This window comes from Oncorhynchus keta, chromosome 15 (assembly GCF_023373465.1).
Source record: "Oncorhynchus keta strain PuntledgeMale-10-30-2019 chromosome 15, Oket_V2, whole genome shotgun sequence".
NCBI classification, from domain to species: Eukaryota; Metazoa; Chordata; class Actinopteri; order Salmoniformes; family Salmonidae; genus Oncorhynchus; species Oncorhynchus keta.
The window spans coordinates 22288697-22313041 of NC_068435.1; the positions used below are offsets into that span (position 1 = coordinate 22288697).

Genomic DNA, 24345 nt, shown 5'->3' on the forward strand with positions numbered 1-24345 from the left:
GGGAAGGGAGCCCCATATCCATCAAGGGAAGGGAGCCCCATGTTCATCAAGGGAAGAGAGCCCCATGTTCATCAAGGGAAGGGAGCCCCATGTTCATCAAGGGAAGGGAGCCCCATATCCATCAAGGGAAGGGAGCCCCATATCCATAAAGGGAAGGGAGCCCCATATCCATCAAGGGAAGGGAGCCCCATATCCATCAAGGGAAGGGAGCCCCATGTTCATCAAGGGAAGGGAGCCCCATATCCATCAAGGGAAGCGAGCCCCATATCCATAAAGGGAAGGGAGCCCCATATCCATCAAGGGAAGCGAGCCCCATATTCATCAAGGGAAGGGAGCCCCATATCCATCAAGAGAAGGGAGCCCCATATTCATCAAGGGAAGGGAGCCCCATATCCATCAAGGGAAGCGAACCCCATATTCATCAAGGGAAGGGAGCCCCATATCCATCAAGGGAAGGGAGCCCCATATCCATAAAGGGAAGGGAGCCCCATATCCATCAAGGGAAGGGAGCCCCATATCCATCAAGGGAAGGGAGCCCCATGTTCATCAAGGGAAGGGAGCCCCATATCCATCAAGGGAAGGGAGCCCCATATCCATAAAGGGAAGGGAGCCCCATATCCATCAAGGGAAGGGAGCCCCATGTTCATCAAGGGAAGAGAGCCCCATGTTCATCAAGGGAAGGGAGCCCCATGTTCATCAAGGGAAGGGAGCCCCATATCCATCAAGGGAAGGGAGCCCCATATCCATAAAGGGAAGGGAGCCCCATATCCATCAAGGGAAGCGAGCCCCATATTCATCAAGGGAAGGGAGCCCCATATCCATCAAGGGAAGGGAGCCCCATATCCATAAAGGGAAGGGAGCCCCATATCCATCAAGGGAAGCGAGCCCCATATTCATCAAGGGAAGGGAGCCCCATATCCATCAAGGGAAGGGAGCCCCATATCCATCAAGGGAAGGGAGCCCCATATCCATAAAGGGAAGGGAGCCCCATATCCATCAAGGGAAGGGAGCCCCATGTTCATCAAGGGAAGAGAGCCCCATGTTCATCAAGGGAAGGGAGCCCCATGTTCATCAAGGGAAGGGAGCCCCATATCCATCAAGGGAAGGGAGCCCCATATCCATAAAGGGAAGGGAGCCCCATATCCATCAAGGGAAGGGAGCCCCATATCCATCAAGGGAAGGGAGCCCCATGTTCATCAAGGGAAGGGAGCCCCATATCCATCAAGGGAAGCGAGCCCCATATCCATAAAGGGAAGGGAGCCCCATATCCATCAAGGGAAGGGAGCCCCATATCCATCAAGGGAAGGGAGCCCCATGTTCATCAAGGGAAGGGAGCCCCATATCCATCAAGGGAAGCGAGCCCAATATCCATAAATATCCATAAAGGGAAGGGAGCCCCATATCCATCAAGGGAAGCGAGCCCCATATTCATCAAGGGAAGGGAGCCCCATATCCATCAAGAGAAGGGAGCCCCATATTCATCAAGGGAAGGGAGCCCCATATCCATCAAGGGAAGCGAACCCAATATCCATAAAGGGAAGGGAGCCCCATATCCATCAAGGGAAGCGAGCCCCATATTCATCAAGGGAAGGGAGCCCCATATCCATCAAGGAAAGCGAGCCCCATATCCATCAAGGGAAGGGAGCCCCATATCCATCAAGGGAAGCGAGCCCCATATCCATCAAGGGAAGGGAGCCCCATATCCATCAAGGGAAGCGAGCCCCATATCCATAAAGGGAAGGGAGCCCCATATCCATCAAGGGAAGGAGCCCCATATCCATCAAGGGAAGGGAGCCCCATATCCATAAAGGGAAGGGAGCCCCATATCCATCAAGGGAAGGAGCCCCATATCCATCAAGGGAAGGAGCCCCATATCCATAAAGGGAAGGGAGCCCCATATCCATCAAGGGAAGGGAGCCCCATATCCATCAAGGGAAGGGAGCCCCATATCCTATACAGAGATCAAAATGGAAAGTCTAACAGCATCTTTGCAGCACTCTGTGGATATTTCCACCTTGATGAACAGAATACACTGGTGGTGGTAGTGATGACTGATTTTCTCAATTTTCTTATCTTTTCGCCCACCAGGTCCTTTTGTCCACCATCCCCTCTTCATCCACTATGAGCCCTGGTCAAAAGTAGTGCACTACTGTATATAGAGAATAGAGTGCCATTTGGGATGCAGAAGCGGTTTATTTCTCACCTCATTTCCCCTTCCCGCAGCCAGACCCAAATCTGGCCCTGCTGAGCTGGTAAATTCTACTGAGGAGAAATGATGACCAATTTGTCGCCGTTAAATGTGAGGCTTATTTGATCCACTAAGTGGATTGAAATGTGAAAATTGAATGTATGTACTGTATATTTAAACCATGTTGGCCTCAGCAAACCCAATTTGAAAAGATGATGACAATGCAAATATGCAAATCATAAACTAGAGACATATAAACCCCGGTATCGATGTTTGTGCAAAGTAAAGTATTGTGTCTGTGTATGTTTCTCTGATGTTATGACTAGCACTAGTGACATATCAAAACATGTAAATTAACTTTTATATTGATTACTTTATGACAGTATATATTTTTCATATAATGAAAAGTTAGGCCAAGGTTTTCCTGGAAATATTTTTGGAAAAGATCTGTGGATTTTTTTCTGGTCAGCCAATCAGCTCAAACAATGCATTTAGCCAGGAGGTGGAGGGTCCACTATGAGATAAAAATGAGTTATTTACTCAACCTCTTAAAAAGAGGTCCAGGAGGTATCCTTATCTCCCTAGCAGAACTGGCAATCAGGGTCTAGCAGAGATTAGTCAACTGAGCCACAAAATGTATGCGTCCCAAATGGCACCCCATTCCCATTTTAGTATACTACTTTTGACTGGAACCCATAAAGTAGTGCACTAAATACGGAATAGTGTGCCATTTAGGATGCAACCATGGCCTTTCTACTCTCTTTGTGCCTGAACTGAATGAGAATGGCTTCCAATGTATTTAGATGTCTACAGGTTCAACAAAAACTAACTTGAAGAGGTGACACTGGGATGCTGGCCTTCTAGGCAGAGTTGCAAAGAAAAAGCCATATCACAGACTGGCAATAAAAATAAAAGATTAAGATGGGCTAAAGAACACAGACACTGGACAGAGGAACTCTGCCTAGAAGGCCAGCATCCCGGAGTCGCCTCTTCACTGTTGACATTGAGACTGGTGTTTTGGGGGTACTATTTAATGAAGCTGCTAGTTGAGGACTTGTGAGGTGTCTGTTTCTCAAACTAGACACCGTAATGTACTTGTCCTCTTGCTCAGTTGTGCACCGGGGCCTCCCACTCCTCTTTCTATTCTGGTTATAGCCAGTTTGCGCTGTTCTGTGAAGGGAGTAGTGCACAGCGCTGTATGAGATCTTCAGTTTCTTGGCAAGTTCTTGCATGGAATAGCCTTCATTTCATAGAACAAGAATAGACTCACGAGTTTCAGAAGAAAGTTATTTGTTTCTAAAAGTTATTTGTTTCATTTTGAGCCTGTAATCTAACCCACAAAGGCTGATGCTCCAGATACTCAACTAGTCTAAAGAAGGCCAGTTTTTTTACTTCTTTAATCAGCACGACCATTTTCAGCTGTGCTAACATAATTGCAAAGGGGTTTTCTAATGATCAATTAGCCTTTTAAAATGATAAACTTGGATTGGCTAACACAATGTGTCACTGGAACACAGGAGTGATGGTTGCTGATAATGGGTCCCTGTATGCCTATGTAGATATTCCATTAAAAATCAGCCATTTTCTGCTACAATAGTCATTTATTGCCTGCATCCGTAATGGGTCAGCGGTCAAACGACCTCCACTCATCACTGTCAAACGCTCCCTGAAACACTTCAGCAAGCAGGCCTTTCTAATCGAACTGGCCGGGGTATCCTGGAAGGATATTGATCTCATCCCATCAGTATTGGATGCCTGTTTTTTGTTTTTTTAAATGCCTTCCTCACCATCTTAAATAAGCATGCCCCATTCAAGAAATGTAGAACCAGGAACAGACATAGTCCTTGGTTCTCTCCAGACCTGACTGCCCTTAACCAACACAAAAACATCCTATGGCGTTCTTCATTAGCATCGAACAGCCCCTGTGATATGCAACTTTTCAGGGAAGCTAGAAACCAATATACACAGGCAGTTAGAAAAGCCAAGGCTAGCTTTGTCAAGCAGAAATGTGCTTCCTGCAACACAAACTCAAAAAAGTTCTGGAACACTGTAAAGTCCATGGAGAATAAGAGCACCTCCTTCCAGCTGCCCCCTGCACTGAAGATAGGAAACACTGTGACCACCGATAAATCCACTATAATGGAGAATTTCAATAAGCATTTTTCTACGGCTGGCCATGCTTTCCACCTGGCTACCCCTACATCGGTCAACATCACTGAACCCCCCACAGCAACTCGCCCAAGCCTTCCCCATTTCTCCTTCTCCCAAATCCAGTCAGCCGATGTTCTGAAAGAGCTGCAAAATCTGGACCCCTACAAATCAGCCGGGCTAGACAATCTGGACCCTTTCTTATTAAAATTATCTGCCAAAATTGTTGCCACCCCTATTACGAGCCTGTTCAACCTCTCGTGTTGTCTGAGATTACCAAAGATTGGAAAGCAGCTGCGGTCATCCCCCTCTTCAAAGGGCGGGACACTCTTGACCCAAACTGCTACATACCTATATCTATCCTACCCTGCCTTTCTAAGGTCTTTGAAAGACAAGTCAACAAACAGATTACAGACCATTTCGAATCCCACCAAACCTTCTCCGCTATGCAATCTGGTTTCCGAGCTGGTCATGGGTGCAGCTCAGCCACGCTCAAGGTCCTAAACTATATCTTAACCGCCATCGATAAGAAACAATACTGTGCAGCCGTATTAATTGACCTGGCCAAGGCTTTCGACTCTGTCAATCACCACATTCTCATCGGCAGACTCGATAGCCTTAGTTTCTCAAATGATTGCCTCGCCTGGTTCACCAACTACTTCTCTGATAGAGTTCAGCGTGTCAAATCGGAGGGCCTGTTGTCCGGGCCTCTGGCAGTCTCTATGGGGGCGCCACAGGGTTCAATTCTTGGGCCGACTCCTTTCTCTGTATACATCAATGATGTCGCTCTTGCTGCTGGTGAGTCTCTGATCCACCTCTACGCAGACAACAACATTCTGTATACTTCTGGCCCTTCTTTTGACACTGTGTTAACAACCCTCCAGGCGAGCTTCCATGTCATACAACTCTCCTTCCGTGGCCTCCAATTGCTCTTAAATACAAGTAAAACTAAATGCATGCTATTCAACCGATCGCTGCCTGCACCTGCCCGCCTGTCCAACATCAATACTCTGGACAGTTCTGACTTAGAATATGTGGACAACTACAAATACCTAGGTGTCTGGTTAGACTGTAAACTCTCCTTCCAGACTCACATCAAACATCTCCAATCCAAAGTTAAATCTAGAATTGGCTTCCTATTTCACAACAAAGCATCCTTCACTCATGCTGCCAAACATACCCTCATAAAACTGGCCATCCTACCGATCCTCGACTTCGGCGATGTCATTTACAAAATATCCTCCAATACCCTACTCAATAAATTTGATGCAGTCTATCACAGTGCCATCCGTTTTGTCACCAAAGCCCCATATACTACCCACCACTGCGACCTTTACGCTCTCGTTGGCTGGCCCTCGCTTCATACTCGTCACCAAACCCACTGACTCCAGGTCATCTACAAGACCCTGCTAGGTAATGTCCCCCCTTATCTCAGCTCACTGGTCACCATAGCAGCACCCACCTGTAGCACGCGCTCCAGCAGGTATATCTCTCCGGTCACCCCCAAAACCAATTCTTCCTTTGGCCGCCTCTCCTTCCAGTTCTCTGCTGCCAATGACTGGAACGAACTACACAAATCTCTGAAACTGGAAACACTTATCTCCCTCACTAGCTTTAAGCACCAGCTGTCAGAGCAGCTCAAAGATTACTGCACCTGTACATAGCCCATCTATAATTTAGCCCAAACAACTACCTCTTCCCCTACTGTATTTATTTATTTTGCTCCTTTGCACCCCATTATTTCTTATTATCTCTACCTTGCACATTCTTCCACTGCAAATCTACCATTCCAGTGTTTTACTTGCTATATTGTATTTACTTTGCCACCATGGCCTTATTTTTGTTGCCATTACCTCCCTTATCTCACCTCATTTGCTCACATTGTATATAGACTTATTTTTCTACTGTATTATTGACTGTATGTTTGTTTTACTCCATGTGTAACTCTGTGTTGTTGTATGTGTCGAACTGCTTTGCTTTATCTTGGCCAGGTCGCAATAGTAAATGAGAACCTGTTCTCAACTTGCCTGCCTGGTTAAATAAAGGTGAAAATAAAAATTAAAAAAAATTAAAATGTACAACATTAACCATGTCTACACTGTATTTCTGATCAATTTAATGTTATTTTAATGGACAAAAAAATTTGGTTTACTTTCAAAAACAAGGGCATTTCTATGTGACCCCAAACTTTTGAATGGTAGTGTATTTAAAAAATATATAATACCTTCTTCATGGACTACAGTATTCTCCATTATTTAACCAGGGTTCTATCTTTTAGGACCATTCCCCTGTAGTCCCACAGGGACGTTTAACACATTACTGGTACAGCAGTGCTATGGGATGGTCTGGGTTGTTACATTACTGATACAGCAGTGCTATGGGATGGTCTGGGTTGTTACATTACTGGTACAGCAGTGCTATGGGATGGTCTGGGTTGTTACATTACTGATACAGCAGTGCTATGGGATGGTCTGGGTTGTTACATTACTGGTACAGCAGTGCTATGGGATGGTCTGGGTTGTTACATTACTGGTACAGCAGTGCTATGGGATGGTCTGGGTTGTTACATTACTGATACAGCAGTGCTATGGGATGGTCTGGGTTGTTACATTACTGATACAGCAGTGCTATGGGATGGTCTGGGTTGTTACATTACTGGTACAGCAGTGCTATGGGATGGTCTGGGTTGTTACATTACTGATACAGCAGTGCTATGGGATGGTCTGGGTTGTTACATTACTGATACAGCAGTGCTATGGGATGGTCTGGGTTGTTACATTACTGATACAGCAGTGCTATGGGATGGTCTGGGTTGTTACATTACTGATACAGCAGTGCTATGGGATGGTCTGGGTTGTTACATTACTGATACAGCAGTGCTATGGGATGGTCTGGGTTGTTACATTACTGATACAGTAGTGCTATGGGATGGTCTGGGTTGTTACATTACTGATACAGCAGTGCTATGGGATGGTCTGGGTTGTTACATTACTGATACAGCAGTGCTATGGGATGGTCTGGGTTGTTACATTACTGATACAGCAGTGCTATGGGATGGTCTGGGTTGTTACATTACTGATACAGCAGTGCTATGGGATGGTCTGGGTTGTTACATTACTGGTACAGCAGTGCTATGGGATGGTCTGGGTTGTTACATTACTGATACAGCAGTGCTATGGGATGGTCTGGGTTGTTACATTACTGGTACAGCAGTGCTATGGGATGGTCTGGGTTGTGGCCCCTGAACCCAGAGACACCAATTTCACTGGGATTTACCTGCTGCCGCACCACCACCTAGCAGCACTGGGAGTCTGCATCCCAAATGGCACCCTGTTCCGTGTATGGTGCACCACTTTTGACCAGGGCCCAATATCGGGAATAGGGTGACATTTGGCATGCACATAGAGTCTGAGAGAGAAAGAAGATCAGGAGAAGTAGGAAAAAGAGGTGGCTGGATAGTAGGTCATATCCAACGTTTGCACCAGTTAAACTTAATCTTAGACAGAAAACCCCACCTCACCAACAACAGCATGTTTTTATTACTGTCATTTTCACAAATGAAAATTCAGATTTTTTGCATGTCAGCAGACCTGATAAACTAATAATTATATTATAGAAAACAAATTGGATAAATAATGCACATACTTTACTGTGACACCTTGCAGTTCCTGTGAAATTTGAGTAAATTAAATGCAGAAAAATGAAATGGGAACCAAAAACACAGAGAAAATTTGATGTAAATGCAATGATGTAATTCTAAGGCTTTTCAACTGGTGCGGCAGGTGAAAGTTGTACTTTGCTCTTTCCTGACCCCCATTCTTTCAGTCTATGGTGTCATTTACTCTGAAATCAAAAACGTATAACTGTATTTTGTCACGTAGCTGCTTAGCTAGTATCTCTCTCTGAACTCCATCATTGTTAACTGACTTGATAGAAGAGAATGCTTACTCAATACAAGCACCAAATTGTCAGTTTGAAAGCCAAACACTAGATAGAACTCTAGTCTCAATTATAAAGAATGTGAGGGTTAACATGAAGACTAGATACAACCAGTAATACTATAAGCCGACAGTAGCCTAGGCATTTAGCTCATCCCCATTCTGGGTGGATTACACGTGCATTAGCAAAATGTGTATTAGACTGTGCCTTTAGATTTAATTCAGGTTAATCTGACTATACCCCCACAGGAAATAAGGACTTAACTGTATACACTACCTGTAAGAGTTTAAGCTTAATGCTGTTAAATACAGTATACAATATTGAATACACTAAATACAGTACAGTGAATTCAAGGCAAACAGTCAAATTTCTAATGAAACATTTCCCTGCTGCGTAATACAATATCTCAAAGACACTGCACTCTAGAAAGTAAGTAAGGCCCCTTACCACCTTGAAGTAGAGACATGTCAGTCGTTATTCACCATAAGTAAGTAAGTTTGATTTGATTTAATTTGAAGTTGCCGCTGTCCTCCACCTGTCAAACATCTCGGCCTAGCCCTATCTCAGATATTTCTGGAGATAGGATACTCTATTATTCTCATCTTGTGACAGTCTCCTAGTTGTTATGTTTAGTTATAGCTATGAGGCTGAATTGACATATTTCTCTCTCCCATGCATTGCCTTCTCAACCTAATGAAATGGCACCATTTGTTCCTACTGTAGGGCACTGTTTACACTTTTCATAATTTATCATCACACGATCACAGCTCCACAAACCCGAGGCTTCATTGGAGAATCATATTATGTACATTACATGTTAAGGGTAAAATCTGATATCACATCATCATATTCCAGTTTGATTATTTTAAAACTCCTGAAGCAAACTTGGTTAATCCCGTCATTGTTAATGAAGCATGTTTAATATAATAATGAAATTAGGCATGGCAAGGAAAGTGAAAAGCGCCCGTTTCCCATCCAATGTGTGAGGCCTGACAGCTTTGGATAATCTCATTTGCTAAGCATAATTTAAAATGTTTTGTGTGATTTTCTCTAATGCGTACTGTCTTTCCTCAAGGGCAAGAACATGCTGAACTTCTTGGACAGTTTATAGCTGATGGTAGCTACAACAGTCACCAATGTTATCCATCTACAGAAGTTAAAAGAATTTGAGAACATTCCAGATGCAATATTATAATACACATCAACATAATACATCTATTGTACATACAATATAAGTACATACAATATAAGTACATACAATATAAGTAATATACAATATAAGTACAGTGGACCATGGACCCCCTTTTTTTTTACCACCCTGTGCTTTTAACTTGAAAATCCATTGTGTTCAACTATTGGTCACTAAGGTGACCCACAATTGTCATCAGCATGCGATTCTTCCTTCTATCTGGGAAGATAACACATCTGCTCAAAAGAAGTGTGAGCAGATTGACAGTTCTTTGTCTATTAACAAAGCATAATTGATAAAACAAACAAATAAACTGCTTGGTTGTCCATACAATCTGCAAACATTTAGGAGAGAACTAGGCTACATAAAACTAGTTTGATTTAGCTGATTTGTCGTAAGGGATTCCATTAATGGGACACAGCCCCTGTGTGAAATCCTCTGGTCTTATCGGCCACATCTTTCAATTACTCCAGTTGGCTCTAAACCTGTGTTTTGTTTTCTCTCTATCCCTTCAGCCAGCATAAATCTAATGGACATTCAGATTTACACATTAAGTTTGCAATTATTACCATAAAAGTGTTTCAGTCCATTTCATAACTTTTATTGTATTTTTTTCTGGAAGTAATATTTGGGGTCTGAATATATGGAGCTCAATATAGATCATACAGTAGAGGTATTTCATATGTACATTATATGAATCTATATCTAATCCTCTTCCATCATGACAACAACTATTTTGGAGATGACATAATGGTGCTGTAATCCACTTTTATGTGGGTTAACATATCTGGGATTTTGTCATGCTTTGTGTGAATTCCCCAGTAACTGCTCGTCTCTGTTGTGTTTCAGAGAGAACAAGTATGTTGTCATCTTTCATCGGCCCCATGAAGTTTAGAGACACTGGGACAACAACATCAAGAGACCATGGAGACACTTCAAGTCAATTATTTATATATTTCCCTTTCCATGCTATTCACTCACACCACATTTCAATCAGAGTAGCACACCAGCAATGTATCCGTTTATCAATTCGTAAAGCTTTAACAAGAGAAAGGTATTGTGATTCATTTGAAAACAGCATCACATTTTGTAAAAGCAGAATATTTCAGGTCATCCCATCCCCGTAACCTTTTGCTAAGCTCCCCCATATCCTGTAGTTTACTTTTCTTGAAAATCTCATCAACCAAATGTGACAAGTCATAAAGGTTTCCTCAACTATGTTTCTTCTGGACTTGATTTGGGAACAGGTACCAGCAGCGTTGAGGTGAAGGAGAACCGCGACAGCAGAAACCAAGTGGACTATTCCACCATACTACAACCTGGACATCATACATCATCAGCTCTTTGCACTGACATCTCCAAAAGAAAGACGACCGTGGACTGTACCCTGGTACCTGCACATCATACACCAGCTCTTAACACTGACATCTCCAGAGGGCTCTCAAGGACCACTGCTCTACAGAGGAAGCAGCCATTGGTGGAAGGAAAAGACAGGCTTCTCTACGAACTCCAGTTTATTTGTAAGAGGACGGCCCATTGTCTCACGTCAGATAGCGCCACGACTCCGTCTGCACGGTGGGTTGGGGGACGAGCGTCGCATGGGAGTGATGCCACCTGTCAGAAGACAATGATGACTTCCTGGTCTGGCACAAAGAAGAATGCCCTGGTGCATTTGAATGAGCTGAGACCAGGTCTACAGTATGAGATAGTGTCTCAGACAGGGCCAGTTCACGCCCCTGTGTTCGCTGTAGGAGTAGAGGTCAACGGACTCAGGTTCGAGGGCCGAGGCCCCACCAAGAAGAAGGCTAAGATGAGAGCAGCAGAGATGGCTCTTAGGTCCTTCATCCAGTTCCCCAACGCCCATCAGGCTCACATCACCATGGGAAACCTCAACTTCATCAACACCACAGCACCAGCAGACTTCACCTCAGATCAGGCTGATCTCGTCCCCGACACGCTCTTCAAGGAGTTTCAGCCAGAAGCACAGGAAGACCAAATCCTTAATCACAGAACAGGGGGAAAGGAGTTGCAGTTCGAGGAACCACCAGCACAAGGACAACTCTACAGAGCAGTGAAAAAAGGACAGGAGTTGCTCTCTAGTATCTGTAACCATGGGAGACTAGTGCGCCTGACCCTTGACCTGATGTCCTCAGCCAATCAGAAAAGGCAGAGGATCGGTTCCTCTATCGTTCGGGAACTGAGGCCCGTGGCTCTGCTCAATGAGTTGATGCCAGGCTTGAGGTACGTCTGCCTGACAGAGAGAAAGAAAGGCAGGCCGATCAAGAGCTTTGTGATGGCAGTACGGGTGGATGGAAGGGTATTTGAGGGCTGTGGGCGCAGTAAGAGGCTGGCTAAAGCCGAGGCAGCAGCCTCAGCCCTACAGGACCTGTTTAACATCAGTCTGGGTCCTGAGAGGAGCATCAGCAATACTGCCAGCTGGGCCAAGAGCGCACAGCTACCTCAGGTGAGTACCATTACGAACTTAAAGGGATACTTCGGGAGGCCCATTATCTACTTCCCCAGAGTCAGATTAACTAGTAGATACCCATAGACTTCCTGTCATTGCTCTTACTTCCTTCATACTGGATGTAGAGACATACAAATTATATCCACAAGTTCATCTGACTCTGGGGAAGTAGATAAGGGTTCTGAGCTGGAAGGGAAATTCTACTGTTTTATAATGCTATGGGAAGATATAATTGTTAATCTTGCAATCGGTGTCAAGCCTGTGTATTCAATTTGGACTGATATTCAGTATTTTCTAAAACAAAGATAATGTTGAGATACAGTGTTTAAATTTGCTGTAAATTGGATATAACAATCACAGTGCATTACATTTTTTATTATTACTTTCATTCACATCCTCCTTGAACAGGGTTTTTGGACATATCCAGTCCTTTGTCTCTGTTGCTGCAGTATGAGCATCCATCCCATCTTTTAAATGGTCCTACTGAATTTGTCTAAGGTGCTCTGACTGCCACCAAATGTAGTGTATCGTATCAATATGCCTTCCATGTCCAGGAGCCTAAGGACTAACGATGTCCTGTCCTGCATGCCCAACCACAGCAGCTAAACAACCCTGTTATGTCTGTCTGGCCTCAGAAAAGCTGCACCTCTTGTCATCTTTTGCTGCTATGCACACATAAAAAATACAATAGTATACTATGGTATAAATACTATAGTATTCACCATTGTGTTTTTGCATACTTTACTGTAATATTCATTGTAGTGTTTTTGCGGCCTAAAATCTGCAGAAAGACTACAGTGAATACTATAGTATTTACTGTAGTATACTTTTGTATTTACGGTTAACTATAGTATAAATACTATAGTAAAATAACTGTAGTATATACTAAAGTAATTAATGTGGTGTTTTTGCGGATTGCAGTATACATTAGTATTTACTGTAGTGTTTTTGCTGAATGTAATTTAGTGTAGTATTTAATGTGGTGTTTTTACAGACATTACTGTAGTATGTACTATAGTGTTTTTGTTTTATTATCTTTAACATAGAAGTGGAGGCTTTCTCCTTGAGGATACTCAAAAAGCTAATTTTCCTAAACATGTGTTTTTGCAGACATTACTGTAGTATTTACTACAGTGTTTTTTTGCAGATAATACTGTAGTATTCTACTACTACAACATTCTGTAGTAAGTACTACACATGATCGAGGAATACTTCAGTGTGTACTACAGTGTATTACAGAATTCTATACTAAACTGTAGTATTTTTTCATCTGGGTGCATTCTGAATTACATTTGAAGACGATTTGTCCCAGAAGTTTAGTTCCATGAGTCTGACATGTCAATGGAAAGGAAGGCAAGCTTTACCATGATGGAGAGTTTGTCCACAAGACATAGGCTCTTGTTTGGCTACTAGCAGACAAACTGGCTCTATTTCAAATAGTCTTTCCTTGATTCCTTGCATCCTATCTCCTCATCTCCTTCTCAAACGTATTGGAGGAGAAGATCTAAAATCCCTCCCTTCTGAACTTCTTCTCCAATTCGAGAAGGAGGTGAGGCGAGAGGATGCAAGGAATTCAAATCATATCAGACTTTATTTGTCACATGCTCCGAATACAGAGGGTAGTGTCGTACGGTCAGATGCCGAGCAGTTGCCATACCAGGCAGTGATGTAACCGTTCAGGATTGCATCACCTGGGTTTTTGGACACATCCTGGGTTTTTCATCAGACGGATCCCTAGCCCTCCAAAAAGTGCCTCAAAGTCAGGCATCTAGCTAGACACCTTAATGAACATTATCATCACAGCCTATTAGTGATCAAGGAGGAGCCCCAGACTGAAGGAGATTGAAATTAAGAGCGGAGGAGGTGTGAAGAGCATATTAATCTGACAGATAATTATTTAACACGCTCATTATGCATCATTACACATGACCTTGTGCATCCCCATTTAGACAACATATTTCCTTTCCATTCATCTCTCCAAGCTTGATATCAGGGGATGGGTGGGATGATAACTTGAATTATTATGTATTGTATGAATTATGTAAATAAAGTGGATGTGTTAGCCTATTAATTATTATTGTTAATCAACTAGCTACTAAATATTGTCAATATATCAATATATCAATATATTGTCAAAGTATCTCTCTTCTAAGATATACTTACCATATAATGCTCATGTAATACTGTATGTCCAGTATGTCTCCCGAGTGGCACAGCGGTCTAAGGCACTGCATCTCAGTCACTACAGTCCCTGGTTCGAATCCAGGCTGCATCACATCTGGCTGTGATTGAGAGTCCCATAGGGCGGGGCACTATTGGCCCAGCGTCGTCTAGGGTAGGCCATCATTGTAAGTAAGAATTTGTTCTTAACTGACTTGCCTAGTTAAATAAAGGTAAAAAAATATATATATATATATAGGAAATAGGGTACCATTTCAGGTGAACCCTGTGACAGCTTTCAATAAATCTGACAGATTTTTTTGTCAACTCTCCCTGAGACATCTTTTTTTATTCAACATTTAGTTAACTAGGTAAGTCAGTTAATTAAGGATCCACCCCTTCTTTTCAATTTTTGCCTAAAATGACATACCCAAAATGTAACTGCCTGTAACTCAGGCCCTGAAGCAAGGATATGCATATTCTTGATACCATTTGAAAGGAAACACATTGAAGTTTGTGGAAATGTGAAAGGTATGTAGGATAATATAACACATTAGATCTGATAAAAGATAATACACAGGGAAATCAAACCGTTCTTTTGTATTTTTTTTGTACCATCATCTTTGAAATGCAAGAGAAAGGCCAGAATGTATTATTCCAGCCCAGGTGCAATTTCGATTTTGGCCAATAGATGGCAGCAGTGTTTGTGAAAGTTTTAGACTGATCCATTGAAATATTGCATTTCTGTTCAAAATTGTGTATCAAGACTGCCTAAATGCGCCTAATTTGTTTATTAATAACTTTTCAAGTTCAAAATTGTGCACTCTCCTCAAACAATAGTATAGTATTATTTCACTGTAATTGCTACTGTAAATTTGACAGTGCAGTTAGATTAACAAGAATTTAAGCTTTCTGCCAATATCAGATATGGCTATGTCCTGGGAAATGTTCTTGTTACTTAGAACCTCATGCTAATTGCATTAGCCTACGTTAGCTCAACCTTCCCATGGAGGACCTACCAATCCTGAAGAAGATTTATTGAGAACAAATTCTTATTTACAATGACGGACTAGCCCGGATAACGCTGGGCCAATCGTGCGCCGCCCTATGGGACTCCCAATCACAGTCGGATGTGATTCAGCCTGGATTCGAACCAGGAACTGTAGTGGCACTTGGGAGCCCCTATATAATGCACTACATTTGACCAGAGCCCATGTGGGATAATGTCAACTATTATCTGGTTGTTTTGGTAGGTAAATGTTTGTTTGATCCACTATGTGGATGTTTACGTGGATGTGAAAATAGATGTTATCTTGGCCGCTGTCTGTCTGATTTGACAGTGATCCATCCACTTGTGTGATAACAGTGCTTTGCAGAGTATATCTTCCACTTGGTGAGAGAGAAACACAGTGAGCTGGCTGACTGTTGCTGCACTCCCTCCCAGTCGCACAGGCGTCACAAAGTACTGGCAGGCATCGTAATGACCAGAGGTAGGCTATGGACTGCGTTCAAATGGCACCCTATTCCCTATATATACAGTTGCAGTCAAAAGTTTGGACACACCTATTCAGTCCACCTATTTTCATTATTTTTACTATTTTATACATTGTAGAATAATTGTGAAAACATCATAACTTTGAAATAACAGATATGGAATCATGTAGTAACCAAAAAAGTGTTAAATAAATCAAAATATATTTTATATTTGAGATTCTTCAAAGTAGCCACCCTTTGCCTTGATGACAGCTTTGCACAATCTTGGCATTCTCTCAACCAGCTTCATGAGGTTGTCACCTGGAATGCATTTCTATTAACAGGTGTGCCTTGTTTAAAGTTAATTTGTGGAATTTCTTTCCTTCTTAATGCGTTTGAGCCAATCAGTTGTGTTGTGACAAGGTATGGGTGATATATAGAAGATAGCCCTATTTGGTAAAAGACCAAGTCCATATTATGGCAAGAACTAGAGGTTGACCGATTAATCGCAATGGCCGATTAATTAGGGCCGATTTCAAGTTTTCATAACAATCGGAAATTTTTGGACACCGATTTGGCAAAAAAAAAAATGTACACCTTTATTTAATCTTTATTTAACTAGGCAAGTCAGTTAAGAACACATTCTTATTTTCAATGATGGCCTAGGAACAGTGGGTTAACTGCCTGTTCAGGGCAGAACAACAGATTTTTACCTTGTCAGCTCGGGGATTCAATCTTGCAACCTTACGGTTAATTAGTCCAACGCTCTAGCCACCTGCTTTACATTGCACTCCATGAGGAGCCTGCCTGTTATGCAAATGCAGTAAGAAGCCAAGGTAAGTTAATCGGTATCGGCTTTATTTGGCCCTCCAATAATCGGTATCGGCGTTGAAAAGTCATAATCGGTCGACCTCTAGCAATAACAGCTCAAATAAGCAAAGACAAACGACTGTCCATCATTACTTTAAGACATGAAGGTCAGTCAATGCAAAAAATGTAAAGAACTTTGAAAGTTTCTTCAAGTGCAGTCGCAAAAACTATCAACTGCTATGACGAAACTGGCTCTCATGAGGACCGCCGCAGGAAAGGAAGTCCCAGAGTTACTTCTGCTGCAGAGAATAAGTTCATTAGAGTAAATTGCACCTCAGATTGCAGCCCAAAAAAATGCTTCACAGAGTTCAAGTAACAGACACATCAACTGTTTAGAGGAGACTGCGTGAATCAGGCCTTCATGGTCGAATTGCTGCAAAGAAACCACTACTAAAGGACACCAATAAGAAGAAGTGACAGACTTGCTTGGGCCAAGAACCACGAGCAATGGACATTAGACCAGTGGAAATCTGTCCTTTAGTCTGATGCGTCCAAATTTTTGATTTTTGGTTCCAACCGCCGTGTCTTTGTGAGACGCAGAGTAGGTGAACGGATGATCTCTGCATGTGTGGTTCCCACCGTGAAGTATGGAGGAGAAGGTGTGATGGTGTGGGGGTGCTTTGCTGGTGACACTGTCAGTGATTTATTTAGAATACTAGCATGGCTAACACAGCATTCTGCAGCGATATGCCATCCCATCTGGTTTGCATTTTTCAACAGGACAATGACCCAACACACCTCCAGGCTGTGTAAGGGATATTTGACCAAAAAGGAGAGTGATGGAGTGCTGCATCAGATGACCTGGCCCCCACAGTCACCCGACCTCAACCCAATTGAGATGGTTTGGGATTAGTTGAACCGCAGAGTGAAGGAAAAGCAGCCAACAAGTGCTCAGCATATGTGGGAACCCTTTCAAGACTACTGGAAAAGCATTCCAGATGCTGGTTAAAAGAATTTCAAGAGTGTGCAAAGATGTTGTCAAGGCAAAGGGTGGCTACTTTGAAGAATCTCAAATATAAAATATATTTTGATTTGTTTAACACTTTTTTAGTTACTACATGATTCCATATGTGTTATTTCATAGTTTTGATGTCTTCACTATTATTCCACAATGTAGAAAATAGTAAAAATAAAGAAAACCCCTTGAATGCGCAGGTTTATCCAAACTTTTGACTGGTACTGTATAATGCACTACTTTTAACCAGAGCCAATTTGGGATGCAACCATGATGACACATTTCATTGACTTTTAATATGGTAGTAAAATATTCAACAAGTCCAATTTTAAAATGGTGCATCTCTCCCTATACAACTGTAGATACCAGCAGAAGTCGTAAATTAATCAAAAGACTCTGAATATAGGTCTGTATAGAGTACAGTAAGCCAGTCGACTGGGAGTGCACATAAGAGACTTCAGTTGAAGCCAGCATGGGAAACTCTCATTCAAAAACATTAGAGCTCCCTGGATCTAATAGAATACCTAAAAATGAGAGCGTGGGCACAACCATAAATTAGAATGAATTACTTTCTATTCATTCCATTTCTATGGGCACCGTGCTTCCCAGATATTGCTGCCCCAAAGGGCAGTGGTTCCAATAGGAATCCCTGCCAGCTCATTCATATAGAATTCCTCACAGGAAAATAAGCAGTTGCTCAGCTTGCTCTGCAACACAAGATGCAGCTTTATACCACTACCATTGATGAGATAAGACTGTCATTACGTCTTTGTAAATATTTCATGAGGTGCTGTAACAAGACAACAATATAGTAGGAGACTGGTGCATTATGTTCTGTCCTGTTAAGAGTCATTTCTTATTCAGAAGCCATTTATTTTGCCATCTTAGTCTATTACAGTAATATTTTAATTAGATGAAGTTCTTTGTAGAGAGAGCCAAATTACGGTAACAGATATTCAAAAAGACAAGAGTTGGGTTGCATCCCAAATGTCATCCTATTTGATTCCCAATGTAGTGCACTACTTTTGACGAGGCCCATAGGGTCCAAATAAGTCAAACAAAAAAAAAGTGCACTATATAGGGAATTGGGTATCATTTATATACTCACAAATCTATTGTATTGGTCTACTGTGCTGATTTTTGTTTGTTGTTGGCTAGTAAGAGGACCTTTTGTCTCCTATTATGGTCAGGTTTTGATCTGAGGCGAGCCCAGGTGGTGTCTTTGGGGACAGGCACCAAGTGTATCAGTGGAGAGTGTGTCAGTGACCAGGGATGGGCAGTTAATGACTGCCATGCTGAGGTCACCACCAGGAGGGCTTTCCTCCGCTTCCTCTATGCCCAACTGGAGCTTTTCCTCTGGTAATATACTGTATACATACTGTCATACACTGTATCTGTACACAAGGGTTGCATTCCAACTAGCACCCTATTTCCTATGTTGTGCACTACTTTTGATTAGGGCCCTGGGCTCTGGTTAAAAGTAGTGCACTATAAAGGGAATAGGGTGTAATTTGGGATGTAATCAAGGCCATAGCCCTGAGGATGAAGTTGAAGAATCTTTGCTTTTGTACCTTTGAATTGAAGTTACAAGTGAACAATGTAATATCAGCTATTACCTATCTGCACTGATGTTTTGCTGCCATTTTAAAAAGAGCCACTTCATGTAACTGTTTTGTTATGCCCCTGAACCATCACTTCAAAATCACCTCTAGTATAATTTTGTACTAGAGGTTCTTTTTAAATACCTGAATAATTAAACGTGTATTCCCACCAACGTCAAGTGCACAAGGATAATTGAAGTAGAGAAATGTTGAACGTAAAAATCCCTTTTAATCTCAAAATATCTTTATTTGGGTGATTAGGCGACACACAGGGGCATCATTTCAGCTAAACCTAGGGTACGACAAAGTGACAAGGGCGCTGAGGGGGGGTGAGCCAAAGCCATTTACTACAGTCATCTTTACGTGTGAACTGTTTTGAGAAAAAGTTGCGCTGTTCCCGACGAAGTTGCGAGTTCTGTTCTCTGCAGCAGAGTCACATTTTCCAAATGACTAACAGCCTCTCCTCTCGCTCCCGGGCATCTGCATGGTCCTAAAATCAGTCCCTAATTCCGCTAAATTGCATTTGCCTTTCAATCAGGATTGCAATGATTTTAGTAGCCTATTTTAAATTGTTGGTGTTGAGCTAGGCTATTATACCCAATTAAGGCCCCTGGCTACACGTTACCACTTCTTAAAAAGTAAAGTTCATACTCAAAATGATCATAACAACATAATTTCCTTGTTTAGCAACCGGCCAGGCAGTTTGGAGCAGTCGATTTTTGTGCGAGACAAAGAGTCAGTATACAGACTGAGAGACGGTATTCTGTTCCATATGTATGTGAGTTCATCGCCCTGCGGGGACGCACGCCTCAACTGTCCCTACGAGATCACAGCTACACGTAAGAAATATTGACATTTGTTAGTTGATTTTATTGAATTCATACTCACAGTCAACAAGACTGAATTATGCGGAATGCACAGTTACATTAAGACCATACTTTAAAATGCTCCACCTGTCTGTACTGTGCTTTGTAGAGAAACTTATTATATCAATTATATAAATTGTCTCCTCTCCCAGACCAGAACGGGTATAGATTTGTGAGGAAGTTGCGCTGCCATCTGAGGATGAAGATGGAAGGCGGTGAGGGTACACTTCCTGTCAGCGTACTGAGAGCCAATCAGAAATGGGACAGGAGGTTGCCGAGGGAAGCTCCCGTAACCATGTCCTGCACAGATAAAATTGCCAGGTGAGCTCCAGATAGACAGTGAGAACTTTCCCACTGATTCACAAAAGTATAACATACTGTATAAAAGGGGGCTTGTCTGCTTGGTGTCTAGCCTCATTGTTTGTGTCTCCAGGTGGAATATTCTAGGTCTCCAGGGCTCTCTCCTGTCTCACCTGGTGGAGCCAGTGTACCTCCACAGCCTCACAGTGGGCAGCCTGTGCCACACGGGTCACCTGGGAAGGACCATGGCACGACGCATGGGGGACATCGCCCCTCTGCCCTCGTCCTATAGACGCAACAGGCTACTGCTCTGCTGTAAGTCACGCCCCCTGCCCTCGTCCTATAGGGGCGGCAGGTAGCCTAGTGGTTAGAGCATTGGACCAGTAACCGAAAGGTTGCAAGATCGAATACCCGCACTGACAGTGTAAAAAGATGTCATCCTGCCCCTGAACAAGGCAGTTAACCCACTGGCCATCATTGAAAATAAGAATTTGTTCTTAACTGACTTACCAAGTTAAGTAAAAATAAACACAATAGACTGCAAGTCATGCCCCCTGCCCTCGTCCTATAGACACAATAGACTGCTCCTCGGCTGTAAGATACACCCCCCTGCCCTCATCCTATAGACACAATAGACTGCTCCTCGGCTGTAAGATACACCCCCTTGCCCTCATCCTATAGACACAATAGACTGCTCCTCGGCTGTAAGATACACCCCCTTGCCCTCGTCCTATAGACACAATAGACTGCTCCTCGGCTATAAGATACACCCCCCTGCCCTCATCCTATAGACACAATAGACTGCTCCTTGGCTGTAAGATAGACCCCCCTGCCCTCGTCCTATAGACACAACAGGCTTTTCCTCGGCTGTAAGTCACCCAGATATAAGAGGTTGCTTCAGATATTTAGGTTCACGTTACATGTCCATGAGTCAGTTCATTTGGCAGAAGACTAATTAGTGCGAGAGACTTGACAAAGATAAATGTTAGGAGGCCTGGTGGAGATGTTCCCTACCAGGACAAACAGCTTGTTCTTCCAGACACTTTTCATGGTCCGGTCTCTTCCTCTAACGTTATGCCTCTATTCTGGCATCTGAATAGGCATGTTAAGTATGTACCTGCCCCTCCTCTCGGGTCTCACTGAGTCCTGACCCCAGTCTGGTCTCTGTGTGCTCTCCAGGCCTCAGCAGCAGTGAGGGACGGCAGCCAGGGAAGTCCCCAAGCTTCAGTGTGAACTGGAGTGCTGGAGATGGAGAGCTGGAGGTGGTGGATGTCTCCACAGGCAGGAAAGACTCAGGGACACCATCCAGACTCTGCAAGAGATCCTTCTTCACTCGTTGGGAGAGACTACACCACCAGGTTAGTTATGCATAGGGAAGCTGTAGATTGCTTCCCAATTGGCACCCTATTCCCTGCATAGTTGACTATTAGGGTAGTTTGACACATGTACAGTATGTATTGGATAAAGGTATTAACAAATGATTTGCTTACTGCAGATAGTAGAAAAGATCAATCTTCATTCAAATGCAGATGTGATCCATCTTTCTGTGTCCATCTAATGCTAATTATTATGACAATGTTTTTAAAGTACAGTTTCATTTCCATCGTGAAATTAAATATGTATGTGGCAGCGCGTTCCACTGTTCCAAATGGCAGCGGTTAAATTTTGATGACATTACAGAGTCATAATTATTTAGAAAAGCATTTGAGTAGCTTCCCATAGAAAGGCTTCCTGCACTCAGTATCACATGCAAGAATACACACAGTCATCTAAAAATCCATCCTGGCTGTAGTCCATTAAATATGTTTTTGTAGAGAGGGAGAGAGACAGAGCAATAGGGAATATAAAGCAAAGTCCACAGAATGTTAATTTGTTTGGTGAAATTTAAATGGAGGAGATAGCCCAGCTGTTGAAGTTTTCAGTTTATATTGGCTCATTAGTTTTTATTCTGTCTGGGTGGTGTATTTTATTAACCCTTTCTTACTGTCTCCATCTACTCAGCTTAGCAGTCCAGGAGGAGTATTGGATGCAGAGGAGGCCCATTTTCTTATGTCAGATAGCACAACGACTCTGTCTGCACGGTCGGTTGAGGGAAGAGTATCTCCTAGGAGTGACGCCACCTGTCGGAAGAAAATGGAGGAGGCCATGAAGACGTACCGTGGTGCTAAGATGGCAGCAGGGGCCTACCAGAGAGCCAGGCAGAAGTTTGTCGTCTCGCTGCAGGAGGCAGGTCTGGGCATCTGGAACAGGAAACCACCAGAACAGGAGCATTTCCAGAGCAGGGTGTGAGGGGCTCTTCTAGAAGAAGCAGTCCAGGGAATTTTCTTTAGCCAAATTCCCTCACACACACACACACACACACACACACACACACACACACACACACACACACACACACACACACACACACACACACACACACACACACACACACACACACACACACACACACACACACACACACACACACACACACACACACAAGCTGTTCCAATCATGGTAACTAAGAGGTTGTAAAATACAATGTCACCACGATAGGAACAGCACATACAGTGCCTTCGGGAAAGTATTCAGACCCCCGAGACAGGATTGTATCGAGGTACAGATCTGGGGAAGAGCACCAAAACAATTCTGTAGCATTGAAGGTCCCCAAGAACACAGTGACCTCCATCATTCTTAAATGAAAGTAGTTTGGAACCACCAAGACTGGGGGAGAAGGGCCTTGGTCAGGGAGGTGACCAAGAACCCAATGGTCAACCTGACGAGCTCTAGAGTTCCTCTGTGGAGATGGGAGAACCTTCCAGAAGGACAACCATCTCTGCAGCACTTCACCAATCAAGACTTTATGGTAGAGTGGCTTGACGGAAGTCAACCCTCATTAAAAGGCACGTGACAGCCCACTTGGAGTTTGCCAAAAGGCACCTAAAGACTCAAAAACAAGATTCTCTCATCTGATGAAACCAAGATTGAACTCTTTGGCCTGAATACCAAGCGTCATGTCTGGAGGAAACCTGGCACCATCCCTATGGTGAAGATTGGTGGTGGCAGCATCATGCTGTGGGGGTGTTTTTCAGTGGCAGGGTCATGGAGACTAGTCAGGATCGAGGCAAAGATTAATGGAGCAAAGTACAGAGAGATCCTTAATGAAAACCCGCTCTAGAGCCCTCAGGTCCTCAGACTGGGGCAAAGGTTCACCTTCCAACAGGACAACGACCCTAAGCACACAGCCAAGACAACGCAGGAGTGGTTTCGGGACAAGTCTCTGAATGTCCTTGAGTGGCTCAGCCAGAGCCCAGACTTGAACCCAATCGAACACCTCTGGAGAGACCTGAAAATAGCTGTGCAGTGACGTTCCCCATCCAACCTGACAGAGCTTGAGAGGATCTGCAGAGAAGAATGGGAGAAAATCCCCAAACACTGGTGTGCCAAGTGTCATGACTGTCCTGTGAGGATCACAATGGATCAGATCAGCTTGGCAATGGCTGACAATAACCAGACCTTCTCTCACCCGCAGAGGGGAGGAGGGAACTGGTGTGGGAGTTTTGACACCTCCACACCCGGTCGTAAATTTAAGTAGAAGAAGACCTTCTTTCTCCCCCTTTAGTGTCGACCAAAGGAATGTCTTTGTGTCACAGTCTGTTCCCGCTGAAACTCTAACATGGTCAAACGTGGATAATGGAACAATATTTCTAACATAACAATGTGGGGAATGGTCAGTGGGGAAATATGGAAAACCAATGTAATATTGGTTTTCATTTTGTGATGTCATTAAAAAACTGTATGGATGAAATACTATAACTTGGAAAGTATGTCCTCTTTATCTGTCAAGGTTTCATCCAATACATTTTGCATTTGATATGGTCAGCGACTTCAATGAGTTCCGATGTTTTTTCATCCAACTTGGTCATTGTGTTCATTAATTGGATCGTCTTTGGTCTGCAGCATTTGGACGAGAACATTACTGCTTTGGGTGTTGTTCATCAAAACTGCATGCATATTATCAAGTTGCAAGACCCTGTTTGTAGATAACTCGTCCGATTTATCTAGTTTTGCGTGGACTTCATTGTATTTAGTTTTGGCTAAATTGAGTTGTTCCTGTAGAAGACGATTTTGTTGAAGAGTTTGTGCTCGTCCGTCGTCATAAGTTTTTGTCATTACTTTTAATTGTTCAGTTTTCAAACGCAGTTCC

General features: G+C 43.1%; 1 protein-coding gene across 1 annotated transcript; it reads left to right on the forward strand.

Moving 5' to 3' along the window:
- The first annotated feature begins 10748 nt into the window (after nucleotides 1–10748).
- Nucleotides 10749–22445, forward strand: LOC118395201 (double-stranded RNA-specific editase B2-like). The gene is made up of 9 exons (XM_035788954.2): nucleotides 10749–11467; nucleotides 11525–11928; nucleotides 15458–15581; nucleotides 18580–18748; nucleotides 19678–19829; nucleotides 20009–20177; nucleotides 20290–20471; nucleotides 21336–21514; nucleotides 22158–22445. The coding sequence occupies exons 1-9, from the start codon at nucleotides 11092–11094 to the stop codon at nucleotides 22443–22445; spliced, it is 2043 nt and encodes a 680-aa protein (XP_035644847.1). The 5' UTR covers nucleotides 10749–11091.
- The last annotated feature ends 1900 nt before the right edge of the window (nucleotides 22446–24345 follow it).

Coding starts and splice junctions, on each gene's coding strand:
- LOC118395201 (XM_035788954.2), top strand. CDS start 11,092: ATGATGACTTCCTGGTCTGGCACAAAGAAGAATGCCCTGGTGCATTTG. Junction 15,582..18,579: donor AGGCATCGTAATGACCAGAG/GTAGGCTATGGA, acceptor TATTATGGTCAG/GTTTTGATCTGAGGCGAGCC. Junction 18,749..19,677: donor CAACTGGAGCTTTTCCTCTG/GTAATATACTGT, acceptor TTCCTTGTTTAG/CAACCGGCCAGGCAGTTTGG.